The 15,380-nt window shown below is 40.8% G+C and overlaps 2 protein-coding genes across 4 annotated transcripts in view; one reads left to right on the top strand and one right to left on the bottom strand.

Moving 5' to 3' along the window:
- Positions 1-15,380, top strand: part of MCPH1 (microcephalin 1) — a 245,455-nt gene that overhangs the window by 115,413 nt on the left and 114,662 nt on the right. The window lies entirely within an intron of this gene.
- Positions 1-15,380, bottom strand: part of ANGPT2 (angiopoietin 2) — a 63,158-nt gene that overhangs the window by 13,788 nt on the left and 33,990 nt on the right. Inside the window, exons 3-5 of one of the 2 annotated variants that reach the window (XM_032260311.1) lie at positions 11,363-11,484; positions 5,578-5,810; positions 2,272-2,402 (exon numbers count right to left, since the gene is read on the bottom strand). In XM_032260311.1, coding sequence (XP_032116202.1) covers positions 2,272-2,402; positions 5,578-5,810; positions 11,363-11,484 — 486 coding nt within the window. Of the gene's footprint in view, positions 1-2,271; positions 2,403-5,573; positions 5,811-11,362; positions 11,485-15,380 lie in introns of both variants that reach the window. The other variant, XM_032260312.1, reaches the window with a different exon arrangement.

Here is a 15,380-nt window from a genome sequence, read left to right on the forward strand (position 1 = left end):
TCTCCCTGGATCAGCTTGTGAGTTATGGAGTCTTAAGTCCCAAAAGGAATTTAGAGGTAGCAAGCGACACCATTTATTTTCAAGAATAGAAAATTGAGGTTTTTGAAAGCTTATTGTTCCCTGCTGTGTAAATGAGTTTCTTTTACTGCAAGTGTTTAAAGGGAATATAAATCCTAATGTTTCCAACCATGACCTGAGGCTCCTATAATCTCGGAGTACTATATATTTTCATCTTTCTGCAGAGTATTTCAGTCATTCCAGGGCAGAGGGGGAGGGTGGGACAGTGAACTGGGTGGGAAGCTTGTGCTTAGGCTGAAAAACATACATCCAGCAACACAACAGGGCCACCTGGTTAGCAGGGCTGTCCCTCTGCGGCACTTTCCAGGCATCCTCATTTCACAGGCATTCTCTGTCCGCCACCTTGACACTGCTGTCCCCATTACCACTAGGCCAAGAACATGCCAACATCTGGTGACGGACAGTGGCATGCAAAGAATTGTCATGAAAACCAGATAGCAAAAGAGATCAAAACACATAGCCTAGAGTCTGTTCCCTGCTTTTTCTTCTGCAGCAGACTGTGTTGTTTGTGGGTCCGTTCCCTTCCTTCCCCTGTTGTACTGCTTCTAGGGCACTAGGGACATTAACTAATTTTCAGGGTTGATTTAACGCAGCATGAATGAATTAGAAAGGTTTCTCTGGAAAGTATTATGTTGAATATAATAATATTTATCTTTTTCATTCTTAATCAAGATATATGTTACTGTTTCAAGTTCCAGGTCTTTAAAACCCTAATGCTTGTATTTTTAAAGTGTTTTTCTTTAATACCATATTAAATACTTAGGATAATAGTTAAAAGAGATAATACTTCCAGAGCCCCTAAAATTTCCATTTTGGTACAGCATCCAGTGTATTCTCTGTCGTTATTTGTGTTGGTTCAATATGTAGCTGCTTGGACATATATATGCAAATACAGGTATTGATCGACTTACGACCTATGCAACTTACGACCATTTGACTTTACAATCACAATTGCTAGCCACGACTGCTCCGAGTCTGGCAGCACAAACGTTGCCCAGCTGGGCGTACGACAGTGCGGACCAGCTTCCAGCAGCACTACCATCTCCGTGTGCATATAGCCTACTCAACTTACGACCAAATCGTGTTGCGACCGGTCTGTCGGAACCAATCGTGGTCGTTAAGTCGAGCACTAGCTATATATTTATAGACATTTAATATATGCAGTCATCCGGTATTCCTATAACACTTCACACTGATTCTCTTATAATATCATTCTGCCCTATCAAATGTTTAAGAGAAGAGAAGCCATATTGAAACATTCTCCAAGAGTGATTTTTTTCTTTTTTTCCCTCATCTAAAGCTCAGGAGACGGGCTCACTGAGTGAGCTTGCAGAGCGAGGAATAACTGAGGTAAGCTGTGTTGTGGCTCTGCCTGCTGTGAGTACTGGCTGTGCCCTCACTTTACACACAATAAATGAACATATGCCTTGAAGTGAACTCCCCTGCTTGAGAAGAAAAGGAATGCTGTCTTTGGTGTGTTTTGAGTCTTCCAGACTGTGTTAGATGAGGTTAGAATCACCTGCCCCAGCGGTTCTCATGGTGTGGTCCTCAGAGTCCTGTGTGTCCCTGAGACCCTATCAGCAAGTCCACAAGGTTGAAGCAGTTTTCATGATGCTGAGACACCTCTGGTCCGAGGCACTGTGTTAGCATTTGCTCAGATAGAGCAAAGGCCATGGTAGATAAAACTGCTACCGTCCCCGCATGAGGCAAGGCAGCGGTAGCAAACCGTGCAAGTCACAGACACAAACGAAAGGAACACTAGCATCACTGAAAAGTGTCTTTGGCACGGCAGTAGAAATTATTAATTTCATGAAACCTCTATAGCTGATGTACTATGGTTATTTGAACTTCAGTTTCTAGAAGACATTTTCTTTAAAATTAATGAAATGAATCTGGCACCTCAGGAGGAACAACTAACAGTAAGCGTTAGTCAAGCAAAATGCAAGGAGGATGTTTCTTGCCGAGGATAACATTTCCACGTCATTCCTATGTGGCTTCTGTATTTCTGCACAGCAGTGGAACGTAGAGCCCTTGGCAAGTGCCCTGTGTGAGGTGGCTGCACAGTAACAGTGGCTTTGTACTGTGTGAGGCTCGGGGAGGTCGTTGGGGAGAGACTTCTGCTCCCTGGTTCCCCACTCTCTAAAGTGGCCTGCCTAGAGCCAGGGAGTTAGTAATGGGGGACGAACGCCTCACCTTGGTCTCTTCCGTAGAATTAGGGAATGTTAACATATAGATGCCGTTCGTGGTTTGTCCTGATTTGAATACTTCAGCACAGTCTCTGAAGCTGATTTGTTCTTCTCTAGCAACAATGGGGCTCCTGGCTGCTTTTAAACAAAAAATAGGCATTTAAACAGAGTACATAAAAAGACAAAGATTTGTTATTTTGAGACCCAAACATTTGCGGAGTTTTATTACTTTGGAATTCTTAAGTAAGCAAAAGGCCGTTCCACTTTTTTAACCTTCCCCAAAAGTTTTCTTTCAGCCTGTTTTGTTATTAATTCTCAAAGTTGAATATTTACATGTTGGTCATCAATTCCGTGTAATTAAAATACTTCAAATAATCCAGACTTCCTTTGTCGATCATCAATTACGTGTAATGAAAGTACTTCACAGTCACAAATATTATTACTTTTTGGAGATCTTTCATCTTGAGTAGAGTAAACTTAGTGCAGAAGAATTTAAAAACAATATCCCTAAACGTTGTTACCTGTGTCATGACCCCCTTGCCTGTCCCTTCAGGCCATTATCCCAGTGAGGCCGTTGTGTCTGTTCTTTTCTTTCTTACATACCTGAGGCCAAGTCTCTTCTTTGGAATGTTGGATGGAAACATTTAGTTTCCTTTGGACTTTAGCAGCTACCCAGTAGCAGTTTGCATTACAGAGAGGGTAGAATAGTGTAACGTTTATTTATCTGTGTCTTGCATTCTTCTCCTAAGTCTGAAAATTCTAGGGCTACAAAACTTCTTCCATTTTTATTCTGCTCTCAATATTTGGATTTCCCATTCCCTTTTTTTTCTTTTTTTTTTTTTCTTTCTTTCTTTCTTTTTTTTTGAGATGATGTTTCACTCTTGTTACCCAGGCTATAGTGCAGTGGCATGATCTCAGCTCACTGCAACCTCTACCTCCTGGGTTCAAGCAACTCTCCTGCCTCAGCCTCTCGAGTAGCTGGGATTACAGGCGTGCACCAGCTCACCTGTCTAATTTATTGTATTTTTAGTGAAGATGGGGTTTTACCATGTTGGCCAGGCTGGTCTCAATTTCCTGAATTTAGGTGATCCGCCCACCTCGACCTCCCAAAGTGCTGGGATTACAGGCATGAGCCACCACGCCCAGACCCTTTTTTGTCACATTAAAAAAATGTGTGTATGTATGTGTTTGTATTCTTGCCACTATTTATATTTTATCCTAGAGACTTCCCACGGCACAGACCTTCATGGACTAGATGGTGTGGGAGGGAATCAGAGACCAATTCCGCTGGTCTTTTGCATGGGCTTTTTTTTTCTTTTTTCTGCTAGAATCTGAGCTACACAGTCCTCTCTACTTTGGTCCATTATTACAAGATAGGGTGGTTGAGAACTGGCACTCACTCTATCTTGTTCCCGCCAGCCAGCATCAGGTGATCGCCTTTCCTTTTCTGTGAGTGTAACCTAAAAAATATGACTTTTCTAAAGTATGAGAGAGTTAGACTCTAGCTGTAAAGCAGGTATGGCAGACTGGTAGCCCAGTGACAAAGCTACTCCTTCTCATCAAGATTGTGCTACTATTTCTGTTTATTTGTTTAAGTAGAAACCTTGTTTAAGTATTTCTGTTAAAACTGCCGTAACTGTATGACCAAGGAAAATGTGGGAGCCTATTCCTTATGGAACCGAAGAATTCACCTACATGACTCATGTGCAAAGTGGGTCTGTGTCGAAAGATTGTAGTCTGAAAGGACATTATGAAATAAACCATCAACCCAGTTCTTTTAAGAAAAAAACTTGACTGGGCACAGTGGCTCATGCCTGTAATCACAGCACTTTGGGAGACCGAGGTGGGCTGATCACCTGAGGCCGGGAGTTCAAGAACAGCCTGGTCAACATGGTAAAACCCCATCTAAAAATACAAAAATTACCGGGGCATGGTGTCACATGCCTGTAATACCAGCTACTAGGGAGGCTGAGGTAGGAGAATCACTTGAACCTGGGAGGCAAGGTTGCAGTGAGCTGAGATTGTGCCAGTGCACTACGGTCTGGGCAACAAAAGCGAAACTCTTTCTCAGAAAAAGAAAGAAAGAAAGAATGCAAAAAGAAAAAAATTTAAATAAAAATGCCACAGAGATTGTTCATCACATCTTTAAGAACCAAAGATTCATCCCTTCTTCCCTCTAATATCTTTTTTTTTTTTTTTTAGAGAGAGAGTCTCACTCTGTTGCCCAGGCTGGAGTGTGGCACAGTGGCACAATCTCAGCTCACTGCACCCTCCACTTCCTGGGTTCAAGTGATTCTCCTGCCTCAGCCCCCTGAGTAGCTGGGATTGCAAGTGCCCACCACCACACCCAGCTAAATTTTGTATTTTTTTTTTTTTTTTTTGAGACGGAGTTTCACGCATGTTACCCAGGCTGGAGTGCGATGGCGCAATCTCGGCTCACCGCAACCTCCGCCTCCTGGGTTCAGGCAATTCTCCTGCCTCAGCTTCCTGAATAGCTGGGATTACAGGCACGCACCACCATGCCCAGCTAATTTTTTGTATTTTTAATAGAGACGGGGTTTCACCATGTTGACCAGGATGGTCTCGATCTCTTGACCTCGTGATCCACCCGCCTCGGCCTCCCAAAGTGCTGGGATTACAGGCTTGAGCCACCGCGCCCGGCCTAAATTTTGTATTTTTAGTAGAGATAGGCTTTCACCATGTTGGGCAGGCTGGTCTCGAACTCCTGACCTCAAATGATCTGCCTGCCTCAGCCTCGCAAAGTGCTGGAATTACAGGCATGAGCCACCACACCCTGCCCTTCCCTCCGATATCTAAGAGAAGCTGGAAAGTAAAACAACAATAAGGAAAGCAAAACGTGCTTAAGAGCCTGGCAAGAGGAGAGAACTGGCGTCTCTCAAGTGCCAGTTTATGCCATTCACTGAGAGTATATATCATTTCATCTTAATCGCCATCCCATGGGTCTGATATAATTTTTACCATTTAAAACCCAAATAAATTAATACTTGTGGTGGTTTAGTAATTTGCACAGTCAACTAGAAGAATGACCTTCTAGTTAATGATGGAACTAACTAAAAGTAGGCTCTTTACTGCCGTAAATCAAAAGTATGTTTGGGGTGTTTGCTTCATAATAATTAGGATAATATGTGTTTCCCCTTCTCTTCTTCCTTCATTTGAACTGGTCAATATTTCATAAGAAATATATGAGAAGTAGTGCCTTTTCTGAAAGATGAGAATTTTTTAGTATTTTGAGAATTTTACTGACTAAAGGTTATTAAAGCTGAAGAAAAAAAACGATATGTACTTTACTTACGGTTTGATGTGGACATCATAGTCACTAAATTGTTAACCGTCTCCATGAGATGATGTTGCTGCCTTTGAAGAACAGAATTATTCACCGTGGCAGTCACTAACTTTTTTTCTAGTTCTTCAATGATGGAATTTTGCCTGGATACTAACACCTGTAGCTGATCTTTCTCTTCTTTTATTGACTGCAGTTGGACAATGTGATTATCTTCCATAGCTAGCACCTTCTTTTCTAGGAAACTTGTAAGGAAAAGAATTGTTAGTTAGTGAAAGCTATTAATGAAATCTTTTATGCTTATTGAATTTCTACTTCCCCAAGGCACTCTGTTAAGATATTGTAGAGGTTATAAAGTGATGTTACCAGAGCCCTAGGGAATCTCCGAAACTTGCTGAAAAGATTAGATATATAAGTGTGTGTGTATATGTAAACTTGTAAGCATATATGTGTGTACATGCAGACTTAGGCATACACATAAGGAAAGGTTCCCCATCTGGGCCAGGATAGGTGGGACATGGGTGTTACATGAATTAGATGCTGAAGTGTTCAGAGGAAGGGTGCTGCTCTTCAAGCTTAGTGTTCATGAAGTGCTTTTTCAAGAGGGGAGTTTCAATTGGGCTGGACTTTTGGGTAGGATGTTAGCTTTCTCCTAAATTATTTATATTTTAATATTAGTCCTAATTATAATAACAGCATTTAATGCTATGTGAGAAACACTCCTCCACAAGGAGGTAAATACAGCTACCAGATTCACATCCTGGCTCACCAGCCCTGTGATTTGGAGCAGTTTATTTGGTCACCCTATGCATCAATGTCCTCACCTGTCAATTAGGGTAATATTACCTAGGTCATGGGGTTGGTCTGAGGAGCAAATGAGTTTTAAAATGTAAATGCTTACACTAGCTCCTGCCACGCAGTAACACTCAATGAATGTTTACTAACATTACTATCCACATTATCCCCATTTCCAGTGAGGAAACTGAAACTTAGGGACATTGAGGGCTGGGCACAGTGGCTTATGCCTGTAATCCCAGCCCTTTGGAAGGCTGAGGCAGGTGATCACTGAGGCTAGGAGTTCAGGACCAGGCTGACCAACCTGATGAAACCCTGTCTTTACTAAAAATATAAAAATTAGCCAAGTGTGGTGGAACATGCATGTAATCCCAGCTACTTGGGAGACTGAGACAGGAAAATCACTTGAACCCGGAAGGCAGAGGCTGCAGTGAGCCAAGATTGTGCCATTGCACTCCCGCCTGGGTGACAGAGTGCGACATCATCTCAAAAACAAAAAAAAAAAAGAAAAGAAAGGTAGGGACAATGAATCACATACCTAAAATCCCACACAGCAGGTCACAGGATCAGAATCCAATCACAGAACTTTCTGACCCTGAAATCTGCTTCTCTCTCTCTTTTAATGCGGCCCCCTTCCTTCTAAAATATCTAACCAGCAGTGTCGCTTATACTTAATACATAACAGTTAATATGTGAGGAAGCCCCTTGAAGAACTTTTTAAAAATTATTTAGAGAGCTGGGAAAGTTATGCCATATAAGTCCTAAGAGATTTTATTAAAGGTTATATAGTTTTTGTTTCTAATTTTAATTTATAGACATATATTACTATACATACGTTCAGTGAAGAGCATACCACTTTAAACGAAAAATAGTTCCTATCCATTAAACCAGAGGAAACAAATCTAAGAGAGCAGAGTCTATGTAAATAAGAAGCATTTCAGAATGTTAACTGTTTCCCAGGAACAAACTCAAAGACATACACAGTCAAGGTCCTTGGCAGGTGTTTTTGTTTTTGTTTTTGAGACAGAGTCTCGCACTGTCGTCCAGGCTGGTGAGTTGCATGACCTTGGCTTGCTCCAACCTCTGCCTCCCAGATTCAAGTGATTCTCCTGCCTCAGCTTCCCAAGTAGCTAGGATTGCAGGTGCCTGCCACCATGCTCAACTAATTTTTTGTATTTTTAGTGAGATGGCATTTTCCCATGTTGGCCAGGTTGATCTCGAACTCCTGACTTGGTGATCCACCTGTCTTGGCCTCCCAAAGTGCTGGGATTACAGGTGTCAGCTATCATGCCCGGCTGGTAGTTTGTTTTGTAGCTAAAATACAAGAGGAAAATTCGATAGCCTGACACTACATTATAAAGAGGTACCTAAAGAGGCTTTCTGTAATAACTGCAGGAAAAGCAGCAACTAAAGACATCTCAAGATCTTCATTCTGTTTGTACAAGGCCAGTAAATAAAGCTTTCAAAATATAGACACTTTTAAAAATAGTAAAACAGTGACCAGATGTCAAATTCCTATCTCTAACATTTTCCTTCCAATATAAAGTTTGGTACACATGAATTTGCATATTGCAAAGTTTTGTTTTAAAGGAAGAGGACCTCTTATTCCCTTTTTTGAGTCCTGTATAAGTCAGATATCTTATTTAATAATGAAATATATCAATGATGGCATCTTATGTTTCAGAATTATATTCTGGTTTACTACAGCTTCTGTTAATGTCACGTTACAGCTAGTGAAATATTCTATACATTTCACTAACTTTTTGGAGAAGGCATGTGAAGAGCAGAGAAAAATTATTTCCCACTTATTTGATTAAGAAACCTTGAATCGGCCATTTAACCCTGCTGTGAATTATCTAAAGCCTCCTCAATCACTTAGTTTCCTAGGAACTGAAGCATGTGAAATTGACATGGATGCTTCACTGAGTGATAGTTGGGTTCAGATCATGTCTTATCTTCTGTTTATCTTAAACAGTGATGTACTGAATACCTACTATGTACAAGATGTTTTTTAGGGTTTTGGAGAAAAATCAAGAAATGAAAGCATCATGAACCATAGTCTTAAGACTGTGAAAGGTTAGATGTTTTGATGATTTTCACAACATCAAACTAAAAAGACAAGGCTATGAATGTCTTCCTTGAGGAAAACCTACCCTTATGGCCATGTAAGGACTGTAAATAGAAGTGATCACTGGGAGTACGTAGGAAAATCAGTTTCACTGAAGAGAAAATGAAGACCCTAAGACGTCACCTTAGGTGTCACTAGCACCTTCAGACAAAAGGAAGGAGCCTTGGGCTGGGAATCCCACCTGTGTCACGTGAGCAGCCACCCTGCTGTGGACCTCAGGTGCATGTCTGTCTAGGTGAATATCTATCTATCTAAACTAAGCTCTATGGAAAATGAAGGCATCCGATTAGATGACCACTGGGGCCCCTTTTAGTTCAAATAATCTGTAAATCCACCTTTTTTTTTTGACAGTAACATTTTCTGAATCTTTAAGCCTGCAAACAATATTAACCAGCCAAGGAACTGACTATCCATTAAGTGTCTTACCCATAAAGAGTAACAATCAGTATTAATAATAGTTATTAGATATTCAATTGCAGCTCTGAAATGTATTCCAGCTCCCTGATCATTGTGAATCAGTATGTGATTTTGGAGAGATGGGGGTCTATGTTGCCCAGGCTGGTATCAGACTCCTGGGCTCAAGTTATCCTCCTGTCTCAGCCTCCCAAATAGCAGGGATTACAAGTACGTGCCACCACACCTGGCTAACTTTTTTATTTTTTGTAGAAATTAGTTCTCATTATGTTGCCCTGGCTGGTCTCAAACTCCCAGCCTCAAGAAATCCTATCACTTTGGCCTCCCAGAGTGCTGGGATTACAGGCATGAGCCACCCTGCCTGGCTTGAATCTACTCTATAAAGAAAGCAACTGCACTTTTGGGAAATTATAGAAGATTATTTAAAATATTATTTGCCCAATGTGAAATACCATTTGCATATTTTTGTAATGATGTTGTTGCAAATAAAATCTTAGGCCAGTCGGAATTTAATGTAGAAAACACAGCATGCAGAACCCATACACCTGTAAAATCATCAACACTAGGGGGGAGGGACGGTGGGGGATGGGGAGCTAGGGAGAGATAGCAAGGGGAGAGTTGCCAGATATAGGTGACGGGGAGGAAGGCAGCAAATCACACTGCCACGTGTGTACCTATGCAACAATCTTGCATGTTCTTCACATGTACCCCAAAACCTAAAATGTGATAAAATTTTAAAAAAAGTATTTATAACTGTTGATGTAAAAAACCTTTCTATTATTTCATTTCATATTTGTGACAAAAGAGAATATGATTTCTACAGCTGATGAGAAAAAGCTTATTCTTCTTGCAGGCATAGTTGAAAAGCAGTATGATTGGACATATATTTGCAAAGATGATATTTGGGGGACATAATTGACCCAAATTGGTAATTTTAGCATTGTAGCATGCTAAATTTGAAACCCAAATGGGGAAACAGTATTCAGTACTGAGGTATGTTCCACAAACTGGACACAGCCTGGGTTTGTCATGGACATCGTGGTATAAAAGGCAAGAGAAAAGTCATCTCCAGCTTCCATATGCTCCTGGAGTCACTACAGTATGTTGCAGAGAACATTACTAAGACTATTTTTTAAAAATGAGGCCTGGTATGGTAGCTCATGCCTATAATCCCAGCACTTTAAGAGGCTGAGGCGGGCAGATTGCTTGAGTCCAGGGGTTCAAGACCAGCCTAGGCTACATGGAAAAACCTTGTCTCTACTAAAAAAAAGTACAAAAAATCAGCCGGGTGTGGTGACACCTGCCTGTAGTCCCAGCTACTTGGGAGGCTGACATGGGAGAATCACATGAGCCCAGGAGGTCGAGGATGCAGTGAGCTGAAATGGCACCACTGCACTCCAGCCAGGGCAACCAGAGTGAGACCCTGTCTAAAAAAACAAACAAACAAACAAAAAAACTTAAAAGTAAATGAAATTAGCAGGATTGTTATATCTCAATAATTAGTCTCGAATGTTCATTTACCATTTTGTAGAAGAGAAATCTGAAACATGAAAGAAAAATATTTGAATTAAAAAATTGATTTGCTCTTCAAAACCCTAAATCAATAATGACTTAAACTTGGTATAAAAGAATTATTTCAGCTTAGTTCTTGATTAACAGCAAAGAACAATTATTAAACAAGAAGTACATCATCATTTCTGGTTAAGAATAAAGAATTATTTAAATTGTCAAATAGAATATATTGTTATAGCCTTGTTCCGTGTTGTATATACACGTCTTGATTAAAAACAAGGAAATAGGCACGTCAGTTGTGTGCATAAAATTATCCTCTTATGTCTCCAAGTGGAACAAACCTATGAAAACAGTCTCTATCTATCACCTACAATTTTTTTTTTCTATTGTCGATCTTGGGATTTTTCTAATTTTATTTAAATATTAATATAACCATGTTTAATATTAATTTTTGGTTTTACTTTATCATGTGTTTGAAGAGGAAGCATTGGATCATAGAGTGTGCATTGGCTTACAGTCTAAGTGTAGCTTCCGCATTGTAGATCATTGTGTGTTGAATGAAACTGAGTCCCCAAGGGCAAAGGATCTTGGTCAAGTTAATACTGAAAAAAAATGCCTAGGCCAGCGGTGCTTTCACTCCACACACTAGCTGTGTTTTTGAAACAGATTAGCATGTATAATACTCAGGCAGGGTTTGGAGGATTACTGTAAGAGGACCTTTAAGGGGACAGGGAATGCAGGCAAAACCCAGGACTGTGTTAGCAGATCTGTGCCTGTGCAGGAATTGTCTCCAAGCCCTTTCCCATCTCCTCCCTCGTGAAGTTCCTGACCCTTAACACTAGACATGAGTAAACTCACCATTCTGGGAATTCATCATTTGAGACCAACTTTCATATCTCGAAAGTGTACAATTCTGAATTATAAATGTTTTTGCACTGTTATTATTACCTGTTCTTATCTTGCAATTTGTTTATTTCACTGGTCTGGTCCAAAATCTGTTTTTCCAATTTGTTTGTCGAGAGGGAGTGTTCCAGGAGCTGAAGTTCAAGTCTTGTGGTCTGATTTAATACCTATGTGACACAATGAAGTTCCTATTTATTATTTGTTAATTAGTTTAACTTTTGAACTTCCTTTCCATTAAAGCACCCAAGCTACATGAAAACATAACCAAAACATTTTTTATTCACCCAAGTATCTTATTTTAGCATATTTTTCGTTTTCAGAAAATGCTCCATGTCTTAGATCACAATATCTGAGTGTGTTGACCTTTTTTTTTTTTTTTTTTTTGAGACGGAGTTTCATTCATGTTACCCAGGCTGGAGTGCAATGGCGCGATCTCGGCTCACCGCAACCTCCGCCTCCTGGGTTCAGGCAATTCTCCTGCCTCAGCCTCCTGAGTAGCTGGGATTAAAGGCATGCACCACCATGCCCAGCTAATGTTTTGTAGTTTTAGTAGAGACGGGGTTTCACCATGTTGACCAGGATGGTCTCGATCTCTTGACCTCGTGATCCACCCGCCTCGGCCTCCCAAAGTGCTGGGATTACAGGCTTGAGCCACCGTGCCCAGCCGTGTTGACCTTTTTTACTTTTCTCCCCACATCTCTTTTTTTATCTTTTCTTTTTTTGGGGATGGAATCTCGCTCCATCGCTCAGGTTGGAGAGCAGTGGCATGATCTCAGCTCACTGCAACCTCCGCCTCTTGAGTTTAAGCAATTCTCCTGCCCCAACCTCCCTAGTAGCTGGGATTATAGGTGCATGCCACCACACCTGGCTAGTTTTTATATTTTTGGTTCAGACAGAGTTTCACCATGTTGGCCAGGCTGGTCTTGAACTTCTGACCTCAAGTGATGCATCTACCTTGGCCTCCCAAAGTGCCAGGATTACTTGCATGAGCCACTGCACCCAGCCATATGTCTCTATTTTGGAAAGTGGTTGATAGTTCTGGACAACGGGGTTTGTGTCAAATAATAAATGTTATTTTTCTAGTCCAGCATATTTTATCATTTCACACAATGAGACAAGAAGTATAAAATGATCATATTTCACAGGTCAAAATTATTTTCTCTTTGCTCAAAACAAAATGCTATTCTCACAGTTATTTGTCAGTAGACAGAGAGATTAGAAGTCACATGCTTCCATTATATAAAAATATAATTTTTAGCCTGGCATTTCGTCATTTGTCACTACTTGTTTAGACTTTCATTTCTTCTTTGCCATTTCTCTTTCCTATTTTAAAACTTGTTTAAACCAATTGAAACAGTATAGCATCAGTGTGAAACGAGCCTCAGCCTTGCTGTGCGGGCCTTCGTGACCTACTCTGTGGCTTGACCAGGGCTGCTCTCCCATGGATTCTCTAGCGTCTGGCTGCCCTTCAGCAGGAAGAATCGACTACTCACATCCTCCATGTCATGCCTATTCAGGATGTGATAGCACATGCAAATGGCAGTCGGCATTGTTGCCAAAGAACCAGGGACATTGAAAGAATCATTGTTTGCTCCTGTCTTTCTGTCATTTGCAGGAGCCTTGGCCGGTCCGCAGCACAGGTTGCAGGGTTAGGCTTATCCTTAGTCAGAGCTGGTCAAGTTCTTATCACGAAAAGTCTTCTGTGAGAATAAAGTCCTTGGCCAACATAAGGGTTTGTTTAGGTTTTAATATTAACACCTGGAATATAGATTTGGCCTATGTCTTCTTTGGGTCCAAACATTCTATGTTGATTATTTCTAAAAGGAACTGGAAAATTGTGTCTCCTATTTAACTCATAAGGGTTATAAAATGAGTAAACTTTGGTGAGGAGGCAAAGAAGGATGGCATCTAAGTCGTGGTCGGCCCAATAGTAATGGTAACCTTTTTCCACATCACTTTTCTGAAGAGCATCAAACAGCTGGACCACCAGCCACCTGCTGTCACTCAGTTTGATCATCTCTCATTCTGAAAGGCTTGGAGAATCTTACTTCTAATCAGAAATTTTCAAATTTGAATTTAAACCTATTTCACAAAGTCAGTAACTGCTCAACAAATGCCTTCAAGCAGAGCGGGCACATAATTCAGTCTCTTTGTGGCCTTTCTTAACTCAGCCACTTTTCTTTTTTTGAGATGGGGTCTTACTCTGTTGCCCAGCCTGGAGTGCAGTGGTACCATATCAGCTCACTACAGACTCTGCCTCCCAGGCTCAAACAATTCTTGTGCCTCACTAAGCCTCCCAAGTAACTGGGACTACAAGTGCACACCAGCATGCTTGGCTAATTTTTTTTTTTTTTTTTTGGTAGAGATGGGGTTTTTGCACGTTGCACGGGCTGGTCTCAAACTCCTGAGCTCAAGCGACCCACCCACCTTGGCCTCTCAAAGGGCTGACATTACAGACGTGAGCAAGCTCACCCGGCTGGCTCAGACATTTTCATATGTTCACTTGGGCTTTATATGGAAAAGCTGTTTACTTTCCATCCATTTTCTTATTTTCCTGTTATCCTGGATATATGGTATCTAGTTTCACATTAGGCATTTTTTTTTAAACCATGTAACCCAACACAAGCACATCAAATGCTCTGAAGTCTCTGACTTCTGCAGGATGTAGCAAGGTTTGCATTGTTGCTCTGTCCTAACACTTTTTCATTGCTATTATTTTATTATTAAAAATGTTTGCCAAGCTCCCATGCTTGGATCTATTATTGTAAAATATAAGAAATGTTATATTTTAAAATAACATTTTAAAAATGCTTATGAGGCAGTCTTTGGATAAGCTACTAAATTGCCCATCAGTCTTACTATCGAAAGGTGGGGCATGTGACTTGGTCATTACTAATTTATTTTAATAGATTGGTACAATTTTGACATTGAAAGTAATGGCAGTTGGGTGCAGTGGTTCATGCCTGTAATCCCAGCACTTTGGGAGGCCAAGGCGGGCAGATCACCTGAGGTCAGGAGTTCGAGACCAGCCTGGCCAACATGGTGAAACCCTGTCCCTACTAAAAATACAAAAAATTAGCTAGGTGTGGTGGCCCACACCTGTAATCCCAGCTACTTGGGAAACTTGAGGCACGAGAATCACTTGAACCCAGGAGGCGGAGCTTGCAGTGAGCTGAGATTACAACACTGCACTCCAGCCTGGGCAGCAGAGTGAGACTCTGTCTCAAAATAAATAAATAAATAAAATAAGTAATGGCCAAAAACTGCAGTTACTTGTGGTCCAAACTAATAATAATTGACTGTAGACATATATTAATATATTGACTTAAATTTTTGGTATTTCTTTATCTTGAGTTTTTATGACTTCCTAAGTATTAAATTTTTAGTACCTTATGATCCATTATGTGAAATATTTGTGTATATTTTCCCCAAACTGTTCTGATATTGTAGAAAGACCTGGTAATCAAGTAATTTGTTATTCTCTTCTCTCATCTAAAAGTCTTTTGTTTGTCCAACATGCCGCTACTGTTTTCTCTTACCTCATCCAGCCATTTTTAGGAAGACAATGAAAGAACACCTATGCCCTTCTAGAAGGGACCTCATGAGAGCGGCAGGCTGTGGCTTCTCCCCTCTTAAGTCCCCTCCTAGCTCACGTCTGACGTTTCTCAGTCCTTTTAGCTGAAGTGGCATATAGGAATAATATATAGTGGGGATTGTTTTACTTAAATCTACTCGTTTTTAGAAAGCATTCCTTATATCCCAGACTAGGAAGACACTAACTTTAAAAGCTTGTAAAGAAGCCAGAATGAGGAGTCAGCAGGCAGACCTGGCCGCTGAGAGTCAAGACCATGGCCTTGAACTTGCAGTATCTGCATTTGTCCTCATGGCCGCTTTTCCCTTTCCCACCCAGGCTGTTTGCTGGGTCACATGTTGTGCCTCATTTAGCATAACTCTGGATGAATTTTCTTCTTTTTGAAATTCTCCTATTTTGCTGTTATTTTAAGTTTCCTATTTCTGTGTGTGTGTGTGTGTGTGTGTGTGTGTGTGTGTGTGTGTGTGTGTG

Source organism: Sapajus apella, unplaced genomic scaffold (genome assembly GCF_009761245.1).
Source record: "Sapajus apella isolate SASKATOON/1434 unplaced genomic scaffold, GSC_monkey_1.0 scaffold116, whole genome shotgun sequence".
Lineage (NCBI taxonomy): Eukaryota > Metazoa > Chordata > Mammalia > Primates > Cebidae > Sapajus > Sapajus apella.